We start from the raw sequence: 19,714 nt of genomic DNA, 5'->3' as shown, positions 1-19,714 counted from the left end.
TTGTCTAAAATTAAATCAGTATTGACTTTAAATCCTTTTAGTTTGAATTTGACATAAGAATTTAGTTTACTTGTACTTGGAAAAACTCAAGACTCTAGATTTTTCTCAAATGAATTAGACTTGTCTCAAGTGGCAGAAGACTTAATTTGTACTAAGGCTTTGTCATTAGGGTTAGACCAACCCTAACTCTAATAACTCTTCTTGAAGAACTCAATTATCTTAAACTTGTTTCTACTGAAAGCAACACTCAGACACAGACTTGTCTCAATTGACTTTGACTTAAGATTTGACTTGGACTTTTCTCAAATGACTCAAATAACCTGGGACCTGACTTGAACTTTTCTACTATGACTCAGATTGAACTTGGTTGGCTCAGGAGGGAAAGTGGATTAACACGGGTTATCCCAAGCTCCAACTGTCTGCATGCCAAAGTGTCCTTGGGCAAGATACTGAACACAAAACCCCCCCAAAAAAACCAAATTATTTGTGACTAAAATAAAGTGACTTGGGAATTGAAGCAGGCTTTGATTTAAGACTTGACTTGGACCTGTTATGAGAACTTAACATTTCAAATATTAAGCTTGACCACCATTTAAAAACAACCATAGTGTACACCTACCAGAACAGAGCTTCTTGAGGGAGCGGCTGACCCAGATGTTGTCCAGGCATTGGGTGCCCTGTGGTGAGCGGGTGCTGATGTTGGTGAACTGGGTGGATGGTATCAGGGCACAGAGTTTCTCTTTTCTCAGTATGTCCAGCTCGGAGCTCTGAGGGGGGGAGCCGAAATCTCCCAGCACCACCAACTCCTTCTCAGCTGCACAGAAAGACACGGAGAGTAATGAATGAAATTCTCATAATTTACAATCACGCAGAGCTGGGAATAGAGCTGTCATCTCCCTCAATAGTAAAGCGGTTGGTCAATATTCTCTCCTCTGACCAATTCTCATTGATCATTGTCTTTGTTACAATTATAAGGAGAAAAGAACTACACCAATAGCCTTCCAGGATGAATCAATTATTCTACACATTGAGAGACTAAGTGGACGTTAACTTATTTGAAGTTTAGCGTGTACGGGGTCTGTGTGAATCCACCCAGTGTGTGACTCGTGAGCTGTAAAGTCTGGAAACGCAGATCTTGGCTGGGATGTGACAGACTGACCTTTGAGTGTCTCCTGGATACTCGGCGAGAGGCGCTGACATTTGACTTCTTCTGTGTTGTGGTTCTTGCCGTTGGACTCTCCTGGCGAAGCTGCGGCCTGCATGTGCACGTTCACCACTGACAGTTCATATGAACCAACCTGATGGAAAAAAAACGTCATATGATTCTGGTTAGCCTTTATTAGCCTTTATTAGACTTTATTGGCCTTTATTAGCCTTTCTGGACCCGCAACGGGTCCGGACAGGCTTGGGTCTTGGAGGAATGAAACACCTCTAACTAATAATAACAATAATAATAACAGTAAAAAAAGCTGGGGTTGAAGACTGTGAAATATGGTTACAATTCCAGGGAAAAGCTGCTAAGTTACAGAGTCAAGATGCTTTAATCAGGAATGAACTTCTCATGTGCAGCTTTTCAGAAAGTCCCCATGGAGCAGATTCAGATATTCAACCACCAGACAGTCTGAACATCTTCTTTTATTACATTCCAAAAATGTGCTCAAATTCTCATTTAGATATGAAATGGAATGTGGAACAGTTCTATCATCAAACCATTCTTCATCTGTTCCCTTTAAAAAGATTATCGTGTTCGGAGGTTTTACCACGAAATATTTTGATTCCTTTTTTCCTTTCATTTCTGTTAATCCTGCAATTATTTAAATTAATTATATAATTATTATTTATATATTATGTATTATAGTTTAGTGTTCCTCATGCTGTATGTTGAGGTCTGAGCCCTCAGCATCCACCCTAACCTCTCTTGCATATTGTTTAACATTGTATACAGTGTGTGTATGTGCAACCCATCTTTTAGTAAAACACTGTAAAAGAAAAAAAGTATTATTGCTTGCTAAAGCCCATATCGGCTTCGTATGTTGGCAGAAATAGTTAATCTCAACATTCCAGTATGTTTGTAAGTCATGAAATCATTACTCACAATAAAGTGAGCCAGGTAGAGGAGAGGGTAGGTGTGATGCCCATTGCCATTGACAACAGGAGCGTCCAAGACAGAAGCGTCCTTCAGGTCAATACCGGACGAGCTGTCCCACAGAAAACCAGAGTAGCTCACTCCCTGGGAACAGAGGATCATGGGAACTGGAGTCATATATAGTTATATATGTGTTTAGGTATTTTTGATGACTTATGAAACAACCAGTCTCTATACCATTACTAACAAAGTTAATCTAGAAAAAGTAGATACATTAATGAATATGACGTTTTTTGTTCGGCCAGTTTTAGTGACCATAAAAAAGTTTAGGAAGCAACCTAATGTGCATTTGACAAATCAATCAGTTACTTTTCCTATTTGTTAATTTTTGTTAAAAACAAACCAAAAAAAAGAAAAATGCAGATGAAAGCACTTCGTAGTATAAAGCTCACCTCGCTCAACTATATCACCAAAATGGAAGTGAGTGATTCACCTCATTTCAGTTTTCCCTTTACATCACAGATTAGCGCCTACCACAGATAGATATCCTTAACTATGCCTCGGCCATCTGTCCAAAATAACAAATCACAAGCTCTTTGGGTAGAATCACAATCTGAATCACGAATCTCTCCACAGATTTCACTAAACTCATGTGATCACAGGACTATTTGTGCATGTATGGCTGCCTGGACGCAAAGCCACTCACTTCAACTCAAAGCTAAAGGTTCAACTTGTTCTGTTTCGTTTTGTGTCCCGTGAAAGGACTGAAACTCCACTGTTCAGAACGTCAGCTGTGGACGATAGTTCTAGTCCTGCTCAGTTGAGGGGACTGGGAACTGGTACATGTGCCATCACACCAAGCACAACAAGGATGCAGAGAAAAACAAGGACTACCGCTGCTAGCTGCAGTTAGCGAGTCAACTTTTAATGAAACAATCGGTATGATTAATCTGAAGAGTAGATTATATGCTATATTAAGATTAGTTATAACTTTATTTATAGAGCACTTTTCAACAAAAGGACATTTAAAATTTTCTTTCTAAAGAAATAAACCTGCTTTGATGATTGATCCGTAACATTTGTTGACTCACCTTACTGGAGTGTCCCGTGGGTTTTTCAGACACAACACTTTTCCACAGCCCTCGTGGCCACTTCCACTTCCGTATGCTGGCCAGTGTACCTTGGTTTAATTCCACACAGAACTGCATAAGAACATAAAGAGAGAAATTACTGTCAGCACTACACGTCATCATCTAAAAAAACCTGCAAAACCTTCTCAGTCGAACCACAGTGTTTTCTTAAGTACCACGAGTATCATGGCCACTTTGAAAATAAAATTCTACGATGTTTTGTTAAATTACAACTTTATCCTTGTAATATTAAAAGTGTCTTCTCAATTACAACTTTATTTTGATAATATTTTGTAATATTTTTCACAATACTACGACTTTTTTCTCGTTATACTACGACTTTGTTTTTTGTAAAATTACTACTTTTCTTGTTATACAACGACATAAATTATGATTTATTTTCCTCTGATCCTATACAGCTTTAATCTAAGAATTTTCTTTTCTTCAACATGGCCATAATACTCTGTAATACAAGTGAGCCACCTGCAAAAGATCACTTGTAAGTCAGGTTAAACCTTTAAGTAAAATAATTCAGTTGTACATAGCAACTACAACTTTGAAATAAAAAACATAAAAAACATGAATACTGTGATTACAGGCCTATGGGAAGTATAATGTAGATCTTCCAAATAAAGCTAGCCCTTCTAACATATGTTTATAGAGCTGTAGTCACACCTGACATGTGGTCTTTCATTTGTGTTTATTAAATTAATTAATTAATTAATTAAATTATTAGCTAAATCCTATCTGTCTATTGCACACATCGGAATTTAAGAGCTTCCTGGCTAAAAACTGATGCAACACCATATGGTCCTGTTGGTGCCAAGAAAATTGTGAGATGATATGAGAATCAGTGCACGATAAACAGCTAAAGAAGAAAGAAAGAGAAGCCTGAATAGTGAGGACACGGCAAAGTCAAATTGATCTGATGGTTAAATGTCAACACTGTTTTATCTCTGCCTCCGTTCATAATCAGTGTGAAATACATGACACAGTGAAGTAAATAGGGAGTAGTGTTTTTAATTTTAACACTTTGGGGCAGATTAACCGCAGCAAAAACATGTTTGGCTCAACAGTCTAACTGCCACTGAAAAACAATACGGAGTTCAATGAACTCAAATAGCCTCCTGTCTAAGAGGAAATACAAGGAGCAAGAGGAAGCCTCTTATGTCAACATCACAGCGGGATCTCTAAACCAACAGAGGAATGATATTGTAAAATCAGCAGGTAAATATGACTCTGTTTTTCCACTGAAGAAGATTCTCATAAAGGCTCAAGTTGCTGTTCATGCAGCAAGTGGCTCTAAATTTAAACTGAGAGGCTCCCTGTGGGACGCTGGGAGAGTGAGAGGAACCACACCTATGAGCGCACACGCACACGCACACGCGCACGGCACACGCACACACACACACACACACACACACACACACACACACACACACACACACACACACACACACACACACACACACCAGTCTAAAAGGACCCCAATTAATATTTAAAGTGAAAATATGCAACATTTAAATAATATCTTCTGCTGTAAAGCACAAGTCTTATTAAGTTTACTACATAAACATGATGGGACTGACTCTTACCCCCGCCAAGGCGGTCAAGTTTTGCGTCTATAGAGATCACCACGAACCAGATAAAGGAACTTTTTTCACTTTCTTGAACCTTGTGAGAGATGACGTTTTTCAACATTTTTGTCACTTTCTAAAGAAATAATACAGAGATCTTGATGAAAACAATGCATATTTAGGGAGTTGGTCTCTATGAGTGTGTGTAATGAGGTGTAGCTTGATTGAATCATAGGGGGCTGTTGGGCCTTAGTGGAGGTATGCGCTCTACTGAGTGCCATTCTAGTTCTTTTGGCAAAACCTAATGACCCATGTTATCCCAGAATGGTCTGACAAGGCTCCAAAGAGATTCTTGTGATGTAACAGAACAGTAACCCCTTAAATGTTTAGTGCTGTTAAGGACAGCTGATCATGGAGGAAACTCTGTGAGAGTCAGGACTCCTTGATTTATTTGGTCTTAGAAGCTATTACTCAAAATCCTGCGTTATGGCCACACTTTGTCGACCTCTACTGCAGTGGTCGCCAACCCACCGAATGCGATCTACTGGTCGATCTCCCAGTCTTCACTGTCGATCCCCCAACTCTCTGGACTCACTGGCTGTCGTAGCGCCGCAGATCAGCTGTGTGTCGGTTGTCTGTTTTTCACACGCGTCTGTGTGTCTGCTACTGGCGGTGGAGCTGCAGGTTTATCTCCTGCATTTCCTTCAAGAACAAGTTGGTTCATGTACTAAAGTAAATGTCAGGACTCTGAGGTATGAATATTCACATCTTTCGGTCTGTCGATAACAATCAAAGCCCCGTTGGAACAAATGAGTGGATTCAGAAGGTGAAACGCTGGAGTGCTTTTACTTTGAAACGGGTTCGGAAAGTGTTGTAAATACGTTTGTGTCATAGAGAGATAAATATTGTGGTTCACAGCAGAATAAACAGAGAAAATAATCTTTCACCTGAGTTTTAATGTTTATCTGATGAATCTATGTCACAAACAAATGGTTGCAACACTTTCTGTATGCCTTTTCAAAAATAAAAGCACTCCAGCGTTTCTGTTGATGGAATCCATTCCCTTGTTTAAAAAGGGTTTTTTAATGAGAAATATTTGCAGGAGCGGAAGATGCTCCTGCTGTGTAGTACTGGTATTTATTTGAGTACAAGGGACTTCTTTCATACAGGGCAATAATCATATTTGTGGCCATATTCAAATCAAAGCCTATATGTACAAACATTGTGCTGCAGTAGCAGCTCCTCTGCAGAACATGATGTGGAACTGAGAAGCTTCATATTGTGCATTGTAAATATGAATGATATTAATTTGAATATTGTGCATTGAATAGAAAAAGTCGCACAACTGCCCTTCTTTGTGTATATTTATTTCTTTTACATTCAGCCTTTAACAGAAATTGCAAAAAATTATAAATATGACCCTCCTAAGTGGGTTTTTTGGAAGATATCAGGGTGGTAGATCTTGGCTTACATTTGGAATTAAAAAGTGATCTTGGGCTCGAAAAGGCTGGTGACCACTGCTCTACTGGGTACGTCCAGCAGGATAATGCCCCATGTCACATAGTAAAAGTCTCAAACTGGTTCGGAAACATGAGAGTGAGTTCAGAGAACTTCAGTGACCTCCTCAGTCAATTCAGTGGAACCTTTGTGATGTGTAATTGGCAGCATGAATATGCAGCTGATAAATCTGTAGAAATGATGTGATGCAGTCATGTCAACAGAGGAAAGTTTCCATCTTCTCGTGATATCAATAACATGAAGAACTGAGGTTGTTTTAAGAGCAAAGGCAGGAATACTAATTCCAGTATTAGTATTGTTTTTTAATTAAGTGCTATGTGGATGTAAGTTGTGAATGGCAGGAGGGGCCCCCAGGACAAATACCAAGTTGCCTCGAGTTCCCATCAAGCATTGTGTACAGGGCAAACTATAAATAGTAACTTTATTATTTTTCCAGACACTCAAAAAAAAAAAAAGTCTGGCAAATGTCAACGTGAGAACAAAAGAAAAAAACACCACCCCAAATTAGGAATTTAGGAATGTTTTCAACTAAATAACTAAATCAGTGTGAACAAATAATTATTTTCCCCATTAAATCATTTTTTTTCACGGCCTTAAATTGTGAAAAAGAATAAACCATACATTCCATTTAACCATGCTGCTGACAAAGGAATGTGAAACTACACAAGTTATTCATCAGGGGAATAAGTGTAACTGAAGAATACCTGCATAATCAAATTTTCAAATGAATCATAGCAGCTCAATCACATCACACTGTCACTGTAGATATCACACTGTATCAATGTTAACTTTAAGTAGGAACTGAAGCTGGGTCGTTGTGGCCACATGAGTTGGTTAGACAGTTGTTTTTATCCCGTTGTAATATTATATTTGACATCATTTCAGCAATGCTGGTTAACTTTGGCTGGGGTGAGTTATCTGCCCATGCTGTAAATAATATGTAGCCTTGCATCAATGTGAAACAAAATAAATCGAGAAAACATTTCCCAATCAACTGTTAACAACATCTGTTAACATACGTCGGCTTGTTTACCTGATCAAACAATGTTACCTTATTTGTATTTGATATCATTTTACAATGACTTTCTCCCTTAACTCGCTCTTAGTTTTTTATCTTCCTTTGGCCGGCCTTCGTCCAGACAATTCTATGGAATAGTTAAATGTTGTGTTAGCCATTTTTTAACAGCACGAAGCAGTTAACTAATGTGAAGATTAATGGATTTTAAAGATACAGCAGGTTTGTGAACAATACCTGTGATTTTGTATTATACAGTTAACAAGACTAGGTTTGGCTGAACTGCGTTCGGTCCATGTGTGAAGTTGAGGACATTGTTAAAAACAGTTTTGTAACTCTGACTACTCTCTATGGAGAGAAGCTAAGTCCTGCCCAACCTTGTGCTCATTGGCAGTACTGGCTGCTCTCTTTTGTGGAAAGTAGCAAAGGTCAGAAAAGTCAGAAAATCTAGTGACAAAGTTGGCAGCACTGATGACGAAATAGAAACTATTGGCGTAAAAGCATTGTTAAAGGACCAGCGACCAATGGCCAGTAAGTCACAGACAGTAGAGTTTCTAAAGCTGGACTCACTTTTGCTGCCAGGCCAAAAAAATAAGAATTATTCCACCTGATGCAGCAAGTTGAGATAACGTAACTTTCAGTCTTTTGTTGAATCAGGTTTCAAAAATTGTGACCCATCATGCAACTCAATAGCATATATGGTCAGACCCTGCCTAGTAAACAGCTTACTGTCAAACTCCACACCGACAGTTCGTAACACAGGTTTTGTATGAAAAAAAGTGTTGTCTCCTTTAAGTGTTTACGGCCTTCTACATAGCAGAACAATGGTGAGGAGGTTTGACATCCTCTGATTGCTGATTACCATTCATTCTAGTAATCAGCTAATTAAATACTTGGCAGTGAGGACTTCAAACTGTATTGTTGCGGCTTTTCCTGTCCCTGGTCTGGCCCCGGTGCCACAGTGGGACTCGACCAGGTGACTCCTCCAGGTCTGGGCTCACTGCCAGGACCTTAACTACATGATGTACCTGCACTTTGGTCGTCACAGGTTGAAGTATGAGTCCCTTTTGTGTTTAGGTCAAATGATAATTCATCCTTTTATGTGAATGGCCCTATGTCATCTGGGGACTGTGACTGAAAGTATATCATGTTGGGGTTTCTAAGCTCCTGGCAGTGTGAAATTGCTTCATTATGAACATTATTACTTACTCAGCGAAGGGACAGTGAAAGCAGAATACAGGTCACCCTGGTTTTAGTGCCATATATCTCACTATAACCTCAGATGACATTTTTATATTGTAGCACTTCACTGATAATGAGTGTTATCGAGATTTGTGTTGCTCTTATTAAAGTGTTATAGGTGTGTGTTTCAGGGTTTTAAAAACTAAAGTTATCATTTAATAAAATGCTGTTGCAGGAAAGGTTTTTTTCTCCTATAGGGCAAATTGGCACATTTTACAGTTAACTCAGGTCCTGCATTATCGCCTGATCTTGTGATCCTGTCTTACAGAGGGGCCCTGAGTCAAACTCTAGTTCTAACATATTACTTTTTTTACTTAGTTATTTTTAGATTCTCAATAGAATTGCCTCAAACAAACTGACTGACAAAATGAGCTGCTCTTGAATTTAACTGTGTAACATTACATTCAGTCAAATTAAATCTATTTCTATAGCCTTGGTTTACAAGTTGTTATAGCAGACTCAATCCTCTCTCTGCGGACCCTACAACAGGTTTGCTTAAGGATATCAGATACCTCAATTCAAGATCTAAACAAAATTAGCATTACAAAATCTAGTAGGCACACAGCATCACTACCATTCATTTTGAGTTGTGTTTCAATCCACCTGTTGAATTACAGACCAACCGTCACCCTCTTTTAGCTCCGGTTTGGTCTCCACCACCTCCTGGGAAAAAAACATCTGGCTTCACTAGCTAGTTGGTCGGCCCACTTGAGCTCGTTTCACTGGCAACAGCTGCCTGCTGCTGCTGGGAACAGCACGGGGGGGAAGTTGTGGGCTGGAGAACAATGAGCTGAATGAAACAAAGTCATATCACGATTCACTGTTTGTCACTACAAGCTACATTATTTATTTTGATACAATCTTCATGTAAAAAAATTGCACCACTTTAAAATTAACTTTTTAGTTGTTTTATTTGCTCTAATAGAATAAAATCTGCTCTGAACAGTATTCTGTAATACTGTAGGAACCAGTCGCAGGACTTGCTGAATATGATACCTGACAATACTGCAGGTTGTAAAGTACAGTACGCCTGTGGATGTTGGATGCTGTTTTGCATATCTATATTTTTGGATTATTCTGTATAAGGTTATATGTTTGTTTTTGTCATATCTCTATTGAAAATAAATGTGAATCTCAAAAGGCTGATAGGACAAAAAAAATCCAGTGGTGTCAGTGAGGTCTCTTTCACTTCCTGCAGGTAAAAACCAGCCACAGTCACTTTGTCTGAAACATTAGCAAAACAAACAATACAAAAAAGAAAAAACTGAACAGCCTTTTCAGAGCATGATGGACGAATAAAGACATTTATGGGGAATCGGAGCTGACCTCACTGAACTGAGGAGGGACAGAAAACTGTGGCTGCATGTGTGGGCCTTCATGCTTGTGTGTTATTACATTTTATTTTCACAAAGTCTTATTGACAGTTCCCTGTTAGACGTCTGACAGTATGAACGATGATGGTGTTGAAACCTAACCACAGACAGAGGGTTCCTAAGTGACAGAGCACAGAGGACAACACAACAGTCTAAACCCGTCACACACTCTGTGTGTGACTAATCATGACACATGTCCATAGCAAGACACGGCTTCCACATTTACAGTAAAACGCTGAACTGTTTATTAGCTTGGATACCGATTTAACACATCCTCTTTTCAGTGTAATGTCAATCGGAACTGAGACCTGAAATGGGACAGAGGAGTGTTTCCTCTGGGGGACAGGCCCTCGGACCAGTCCTGGATATACATTCATACTGGAAGTGTTATCATACTAATCTCAGAATATTACATTTCAGTGCCAGCAAATGCTTTATTTCTAGAGATATTTCTTATGTGTCAATAAAGTCTGTTACCCAGATTTACAGATACTGTTTATAGCTCCGGGTTACCCAGCATGCTTTGTGATGGTACAGAGCGCCTGTGACACTTCTGTAAAATGAAGATGTGAAGGAGGAAGCTATAACACTAACACTACACACTAACACTACAGCAATGAAAGCTGTTTTAGGAGTTTTATTTGAGCTTTGTCGTTTTAGGTCCCCTGGGCCAACAATGAATCTTCTGAGTTTTGAACATGGGGAAACAAAAGCAAAAAATATATATATTTTGGAAAGAGTGAAAGAACTCAGAGAGAAACCAAACATTCCCTCTGTAGGAAAACACTGCGGTAGGAGTGTAGATGAAATGAGAAGTACGACTAGAGGACATGAGAAAACTGCCAGTAAATCAGTGTGGGAGGCTGGCTGAGGGAATACACTGCAATGTGGGCTACCACTTCCACGTCCAGAGGTAACTTGTCCTCCCACCACCTCCCTCTCTCTGTCCAAGATTCTCTGCTGCTGACCTACTTCTCTTTCCATGGAGCTCTGGTTTCTTCGCCAAGGATCCCCCTGGTATCCAAAACCAAAAGTGACATTACGAATGTGAAAACGTGTGTGTGTGTGTGTGTGTGTGTGTGTGGGCTGAGCGGCCCCTCGTCATGCTGCTCAGAGCGGCATGTCGAACTCTGACATTTTATGCACCAACCTCTGTGCGTTAATGCTCAGTAGGACAGAGCGAGGTCTGACAGTGCAGCACACATACTGTGTGACATACATTTCATTCTATGCTCCTGCTTTTTTCCCTCACAACACAAATGCAGACATGAAACGTGCATGAAGGGACCACAAACAAACAAACAAACATGGAGGAGAGGGAACGAGACACAGTACAGGGGATGGATTCCAACAAGCTGAGACAAAAAGAGGAGCTCCTTCTGTCATATTGACGAGGTTTGGGTTTGCAAAATCTGACACGAGCCAAAAAAACTGTCCCTAAAAAAATTACTTGACTCAAAATATCATCAACCTCTTTTACCACCGAACCAACAATCATGGTTCAAGCTTTTACTTTGTACAGTTTGCACACATTTCTTCTCCCAGATACTTTAAGCTAAACATGGGTCCAATTCTCATATGTACACAACATTTAGGAAATGATTTCTTGTATTCATGTTTTGGAATATATGGTGTTTGTCAGATGAAGAACTTACACACCTTGCTCCTTAGAGCACATGCTCAACATAGTGACATATGTTCACAATAAGAGCACTGATTAGCAGCTTGTAAAACCTTTGTGTTTTTGCCAGTAACTCATTCTTTTTTTTTGTGTGATCAGCTGCAAGACTAGAGTTGTGTAACTTTTCCACACTTTTCTAATTCTACATATAAAAAGCTATTAAATGCTTTCTCTTCTTAAATTGTTCAGCGCATTTAATCCCCAGGCACTATCTGCATCCATTATCTACCCAAAATGCACATTCTAGTTATTATTAACTTCAACTCCAAGATCCTGGGTCACAGTATATTCAGCTCATGAAAAAGAGGCAGGATCTAAGGTATCTCTCATCACAGCAAACTCTCTTCACATCTTCGTCTGTGTCTTGTACGTGTGGCACAGCTTTTTCATCCAGAGAAAGTCTCCTTGAGCTCTGGAGGCTCTCAATCGGACATTAGTGTTCACACATGCACCTCCTCAGGAGAAACTGCTGAGGATCTCGAGTTCAGTGGCTGTCTGAAAGCAGCTAATGTGTTTTTTGTTAAACCCATACAAACTGTTAGCATAGCTTTAAGAATAACAATTTGTGGTTCAAAGGGGGATTACGTGCTGGTCTTAATACCCATAGAGTATATAGACAAGAAGCTGTGCTGAAAGCGAAACCACATCTTTTCTCGGCTTTATCGTTTTTGTTTGAGAACCAGTTAAACAAATGAAATAACATACATCAATGAGTGACGTATAGATGTGGGGGAAGATGTCAGACTAGCTGTGTCTTCTTGTCATTACATTGGTGCAAATAACTGAGTGATGAGCTTTAATGCGGTGAACTAGAAGACAGTCGGGCACAAAGGTTCTCTGCTGCGGAAAAAGTCGTAAAAAGCTTTCACTTCCGTCAAGATTTACTGTTTAATTGTCTTCCTGCAAATCTGGCTGTTAAAGCTCCCAGCTGTCAGCCAAAATGTGCCGGCATCTTTTTTTACGTTGGCTTACTCCCCTTTGTGTAGAAAAAACATCCAGAATCACAGAAGAATCCAGTGTATCCTGATTCCTAACACTGCTGAAACTGATACCCTCCACCCATAGCAACCACCGTCATATTTATAGTAATGAAAGCACAGGAGAGCACCAACACAGGTCAAACCCAAATATGGGTCCAGAAATAGTTAACGCTCGGGAGACGGAGACACACACACAGAGCGGGTGGAAGGAGAGAGGGAACATTTGCATAACAGCGACATATTAAACAAATGGGAAACACTGAGCGAGCGTTTGTCAGGACGTTTCCCTGAGTGGTGAGTCATCTCGTTTACAATGATGCAAATCAAAGCTGGCACCAGCATCTACAGTAACAGCCCTCCCAGTGTGACCCAGTCAGAGAACAGGGGGGTGCACAGGTCTGCTTTACCTTATCAAGAGCCTCCCGCTCCAGAAGGTCCTGCACGGCCAGTAACTTGATGCTGGAAGCAGAGAGAGAGAGGACGGCTTTAACATTCACATTCAGTATTTTAATTGATGACTGTATATTACATTATACATTTATTGTTTGTAAAAAAAAAAAAATGTTGTGGAATAATTGTGTGCATAGCTGTTCTCCCAAATATCTTCTAAAGCCGGAGATATACTTGCTGTTTAAACACGCGTTTGCGTAGACAACATACTTGCCGACGTACTACACGTGTACCGGAGGATACCAATAGCGGGCACACCACGGAGTATATCTCCGCCTTTAGAGACATAAAAAGATAAACTGTGCTGAGTGTAAATATCAAAGCTATTGTGAAAAACTCGTTTTTTGATAAACCTCTGCCAAGGAGGTTATATTTTGGTTTTGTTTGTCAGTCTGTCAGGTAGTAAAATGACACAAAATCTACTCGATGGATTATCATGACATTTGGTGAAAGGATGTGGTATGGATTAGCAAAGAACACAATACATTTGGGGGCAGATTAGGGAATTTCTTTTCACTTTCTTTAACATTGTGAGAATAGGGCATTTTGATCCGCTCCAGATTTTGATCCCTGATTCTCTTCTCCTGGTGCGGCGCTGCATATGTTCAGGCTTCACCTGACACAAGGTTGTTTTGTTGCTTGTGAATTCAACTTTTAAAGAAGAAAGAATAAATATTGCTAAATTCATTAAATGTTTACCTGATACCTTTAAACCAAGAGATGATAGCAGAAAAAGAATCACATCACCAAAATGAACTCATAGAACTGAAGGAAGAAATGTCTCAGAACCACCCATGCTGTTTGATTCACATGTGGTTTTCAGGAAATGCAGAGGTAACCACTGCTTTAGCACCAAAGATGGAGGCGAGAAACACTCCTCTCCTACTTCTCCTGGTACTCAGCCATGCAGATCTGGCTACTTTGTTATTATTTGATTTGGAGATTGCTGTGACGGAGAGTTCTGCCTGTGCAATGGCGGCGAATAGAATTTACTCAGTGGTGGTCACAGCAATGGAGGTTTACACATTGTACAGGAACTTCCCAGAAACAGCCTGTACAGACTTAACAGAGAACAGTTTTCACAGGAACTACTTTCAGTCAAATGCCCCTTTAGGGAAATGGTCAAGGTCACTGGCAGCTCCTTTGTACAAGTAACCTGAAGGTTTTTATGTAGGACACATTTGGCCTCCTGACAGTAAACAGGCTGGAAATGCTGGAAACTGTGTTCAAGATAATCTTACATGGGTTTTATTTGATCATCATGTTTTGCGCACAGTGAAAATACACCAGATATTGAGTGGTACTGCCCAAACTACATCCTCAACGCCATAAACAGCACCGCAGGACAAATTCAGTGTGTTTCCAACTGGCAGAGAGCAGAGGAAATCTGACTTACTCTGACCGAGGGAGTTTGGACTGCTGTCCTGTACTGCAACGCGAAGGAGGCGGATTTACAGCCCAATAAACATTTATCTGTTTAGTTTTCAAATGATTTTCCAGACCAACAGTCAGCACAATAAAAACCAATGAATTTCTCAGAGGCACCGGCGCCTTTCCTGCTGCCAGTTGGCTCTGAAGAGGAACCGGCTCGCAATGTGATTTGTGACACAAGTGAGGAAAGAGTTACTCAGTATTTATTTTGTCTTTTACAAATGCCCTAAGAAGAGTCAAATAATCAAAAGCTAAAATAAAATTTCATCCAGAGCTCGATCTGAGCTGTTACACAGAAAAACACAAAGCACCCCCTCAGTTCAGGCTGCAGAGGCATATGATAAACTGATTCACTGTGGTGCAACACAGTGAAATCAAGTTTCTGGCGATGCTTTGGCCTCATTCACCTCTAACCTACTAATCCCAAATCAGCCACACAGAAAATCACATTGCATAACAGTCTTTTCTGTTCGTGAAGTGCTGCTGCTGCTGCTGCTGCTGCTGCCGCCGGGTATTACAGGACTCGCATTCACCGAGCTGAGTGCAGGAGCTCCACTGCGGCTCAGTGACAGCACCGGCATCATGTGCAATGTAATCAGTCAGCACTTGTGAAGGAGAATGCGGGCGAGTTACAACACAAATCCTCTACATGGCTGCACACATCACACTGTGAAGGCTGCGGAGCTGCAAAGGGCAAATTCAATCATGAGGAGACTTTTGTCTGCACTTGTGACTGAGCTATATGTAGCATTCAGGTCTTATAGGAAAGGACAGACAGGCTACGTCCACACTAATATGTTTTAGTTTTAAAACGCATAACTTTTGCTACATTTATAACATATTAGTATATTTAATAATAATAATAAACTTTATTTGTATAGCACTTTTCATGCAAGAAATGCAGCTCAAAGTGCTTTACATACAATATAGATTAAAAAAACAATCTAAAATGTAATTTAAAATAAGCAGAGAACAGATTTTAAGGAACATAAGAACATGACATTTAGAATGACATTTAAAAGAAAAGGAAATAAAAAAAAAAGAAGAAAAATTTATTTCAAAATAAAAAAATGCATGAGCGCAGGAGTCTGTTTACTGAACTAGCTTCTCTGATATCTAGCGGCAGTCTGTTCCACAACTTTGGAGCGTCATTTAAAAAAGCTGCATCTCAGATTTTCTTTCAGCTGGTGTTGGGAACCTCTAATAGACTTGATGCAGATGATCTCAGTGTTCTAGAGGGAACAAAGTAAACTAGAGTCAGCTATGTAACTCGGCCCATTCAGAGCCTTGTATCTAAGGAGGAGAACCTTAAAGTCAATCCTGAGTTTTACTAGTAACCAGTGCAGAGCAGCTAGAACTGGACTTATGTGTTCTCTCCTCTTGGTCACCAACCTTTTCGAGCCCAAAATCACTTTTTAATTCCAAACATAAGCCGAGATCTATCACCCTGATGTCTTCCAAAAAAAACCCACTTGTCATATTTATTATTTTTTGCAATTTCTGTTAAAGGCTGAATGTACAAGAAATAAATATACACAAAGAAGGGCAGTTGTGCAACTTTTTCTATTCAATGCACAATATTCAAATTAATATCAATTCATATTTACAATGCACAATATGTAGCTTCTCAGTTCCACAACATGTTCTGCAGAGGAGCTGCTACTGCGGCACAATGTTTGTACATATAGGCTTTGATTTGAATATGGCCACAAATATGATTATTGCCCTGTATGAAAGAAGTCCCTTGTACTCAAATAAATACCAGTACTACACAGTATGAAGCCGTGCATCTTCTGCTCTTGCAAATATTTCACATTAAAAAATCATTTTTAAACAAGGGAATGGATTCCATCAACAGAAACGCTGGAGCGCTTTTATTTTGAAAAGGCATACAGAAAATGTTGCAAACATTAAAACTCAGGTGAAAGATCATTTTCTCTGTTTATTCTGCTGTGAACCAAAATGTTTATCTGTTTATGACACAAATGTATTTAGAACACTTTCTGAACCCGTTTCAAAGTAAAAGCACTCCAGCGTTTCACCTTCTGAATCCACTCATTTGTTCCAACGGGGCTTTGTTTGTTATCGACAGACAGAAAGATGCGCATATTCATACCTCAGAGTCCTGACATTTACTTTAGTACATAAACCAACTTGTTCTTGAAGGAAATGCAGGAGATAAACCTGCAGCTCCACCGCCAGTAGCAGACACACAGACGCGTGTGAAAAACAGACAACCGACACACAGCTGATCTGCGGCGCTACGACAGCCAGTGAGTCCAGAGAGTTGGGGGATCGACCGTGAAGACTGTGAGATCGACGGGTTGGCGACCACTGCATTACAGTAATCCAGTCGGCTAGAAATGAAAGCATGAATCAGCTTTTCAGCATCTGCTGGATTTATTAATGGCCGAACTTTTGCTTTGTTTCTAAAGTGGAAAAATTGGGTTTTGTCAACTTGTTAATGTTGGCCTTGAAAACTCAGATCTAATATAACATCTAGAGTTAACACTTATGCTTGATGTCCACACTACACTGGAGTTTTCAAGGCCCTAAAACACAGACTTTTGAAAATGCTGCTGGCCCAGTTTTAGTTTGAATCAGTTAGTTTAGGTTGAATTTTGTTCTGGATAAACAGAAACGGAGACACTGATGTAGACCCTCATGTTCACTTCCTTTGTCGATGTTATCAGTCCCAATGTACCCTCACACTCCTCAGGTCAACCTTTACCGTGAGAAAACTTACTGCACCAGCTTTGATTACCTGAATGGTGAATGCAACATAGGCAAAGAATTACAAGCGTTGCTGGTCTTTGCTAGCATCTGTTGTGCTGTTAAATTCTAATATTCAAGTTATCTGCGACAAATCCTTGGGAATGTGTAGGTCCAGTGTATGTCAATGGTCATCTGATATGCTTTATCTGGCATTATTCCTGATACACATATAAAACGCTTGTCTAGATAGATATTGAATATAATTCACCTTCATATTTCAGTTTTTACGCCAATAGACCACAACTTGCAACATACGCAATGCACAACATGGTGTCACGTCGCCTGTGGCAACTCAGGACAGGACACAAATACAGATGGCGTGAGTAGACAAACCACAGCTGAAGAGTGTCAATCAATGAAGCGAATACAAGAGTAATTGTTTTGACTCGTGGTTGTGGTGTTTCAGACTTTATCTGTGTGTGGCTTCACCACAGCCTAAAAACTAAACTGCAACTAAACAAAGTGATCATGTAAATCATGAAACTCGGAAACAGGACATTAGATGTGTCAACACGGATCAACTGGTTACAACAGGGATTGTGTAATAAGATGCAACAGAAGACTGTAGGTGTCAGTGTTTTGATGCATATGCAACACCCACCAGGATGTGTTGCCCTTTAGATGTCTGTAGCAAGGCCCAGTGTGGGTGGTTCACATCAGAGCTTGATTGACAGTTTTAGAGCGAAAACCCATCTGTTTGAATGACCAAGTTAATGTTATGTGCAAATGGACAGTTTTTATATATATTTATATATCTTTTAGCAGTCTTAACAGCAACTCATAGCTCTTTACAGTACAAGTCACATTCACACATTCACATGGGGCTTCTGTACACATCACTTTTTTGAGTTTCAGCATTTTTCAGTATGTTGCCCAAGGACACCTCAGAAATCCGACTGGAGGAGCAGGGGATCGAACCACTGACCTTTTGGTTAGTGGACGACTCCCTATCGCCTGATCCACAGTCTCCCTCAAGGAGGAGAGGGTCATACACCTGATATTCAACCACACTGATGCAAACAGTGATGTGTACTAATACCCTCTTCTTCAGCTGATGTATTGTTAGTGTATGTTCACAACAACTAGTAAGGATTGCTTGGTGTAGTTAAGAAAGAAGTGAGCTTTCTACAGCCACATTTTTGACTAGTGCCAGGTTTGTAAATCTGAGTCCTTGAAACAAAACAGTCCCCCGAACACTGTGACTGGAATTAGAATCAGAGCAGCTGCTGATGCATATTCAACACACCGCCACCAGCACAGCAGGTGATAGATGAAGACCTGAAAGTAGATCTAGATGTGTGGAGATATGCTAGAGATATGCTCCTAATGCTTAAAGTCATGTGCAAATGTAGTTTTAAAAGCAACAACTTTGAAGTAGTCATGGTTTCCAATGAGTTTGCATTTGTTAGAGATGTTGGTTCTTATTCAGAACAGATGTGCTTTGTAAACTACTTTTCTGTCTATATTTTCCAGTCAAACACACAACAAGTGTTTGATAGAAATCACTAGTGAGGATATTGAGATATATACGATTTTTGGCATCTACTTTTAGGACACAACTGATCGATTGTCAATGACCAACAATGAATGAGAAACAAACAACAACTTTAATGAAGAGTGTATAAGTCTTGCTTCAGGGAAATTAGATGATTAAAGGTACCTGGTGACGTATCTGTCCACTAGTGGCACTATAGAGCAATGATCTTACAGATTGGTCCCCATTTGGTTGCTCACACATGGGGATACACATGTGCACATGTGAGCATGTGAGTGATGGTTTCTACACATTCCTGCTGTCAGCTTTACGCTGCTCCACTGACGGACTGTTAGTGGTGGCAACACAATTATGTATGTGAACTTAACAAGGCAGCTTTATTTCATATAGTCAGTGTTAGCTAACTCATCAGTATTACTTATTTCATATCAGTATCACTTATTTAATTCATTCAGTCAGTCTACTCAGTAGTAATATACTTTATTATAGTTTAAAAATGTATATTTAGGTGTATATTTTATTTTATATATTTGCTGGATGTAATTGTTGTGCACATGATAAATAAAGTCTTGAATCTCGTAAACTTTAACTGTGTGTAAGTGTGAGTTTTATTTTTGTTAAAAATTACCTTAACATTATGGGCAGATTTGAGCCTCTCTGGCCACAAGTACTGTATACTGTCACTGACTCCCACGTACGAGACCGAGGCAACTTTGACCAGTGTGTTGGGAGCTCATGTGCCAGGGTCAGAGCGTATGTGACGCTCCTGTTAGCAGAGGTGTGTTCCTGCACGTGGTCAGACGAGGGAGAAACCAGGAATCAGAGACAGGGCGTTGGGGGACACGCTGGAACAAGTGTCGCCTGCGGCAGTTTCACATTGCGACTTCCAGGATTTAAAGGATCTGCTGATAACATCTTGTACTTGATTGCACAAGGCACTTTCAGACGTCTTGTAGAGTCC

General features: G+C 39.9%; 1 protein-coding gene across 1 annotated transcript in view; it reads right to left on the bottom strand.

Annotated features, from left to right (window-relative positions):
* The window catches only part of eepd1 (endonuclease/exonuclease/phosphatase family domain containing 1), a 33,722-nt gene that overhangs the window by 1,406 nt on the left and 12,602 nt on the right, over positions 1 to 19,714 (bottom strand). Inside the window, exons 3-7 of the mRNA XM_035183045.2 lie at positions 13,010 to 13,061; positions 3,178 to 3,288; positions 2,096 to 2,230; positions 1,160 to 1,298; positions 620 to 814 (exon numbers count right to left, since the gene is read on the bottom strand). Of these exons, the coding sequence (XP_035038936.1) occupies positions 620 to 814; positions 1,160 to 1,298; positions 2,096 to 2,230; positions 3,178 to 3,288; positions 13,010 to 13,061 (632 nt within the window). The remainder of the gene's footprint in view (positions 1 to 619; positions 815 to 1,159; positions 1,299 to 2,095; positions 2,231 to 3,177; positions 3,289 to 13,009; positions 13,062 to 19,714) is intronic.

This window comes from Hippoglossus stenolepis, chromosome 17 (genome assembly GCF_022539355.2).
Source record: "Hippoglossus stenolepis isolate QCI-W04-F060 chromosome 17, HSTE1.2, whole genome shotgun sequence".
NCBI classification, from domain to species: domain Eukaryota; kingdom Metazoa; phylum Chordata; class Actinopteri; order Pleuronectiformes; family Pleuronectidae; genus Hippoglossus; species Hippoglossus stenolepis.
This window is presented reverse-complemented; position numbering and strand designations above follow the sequence as displayed.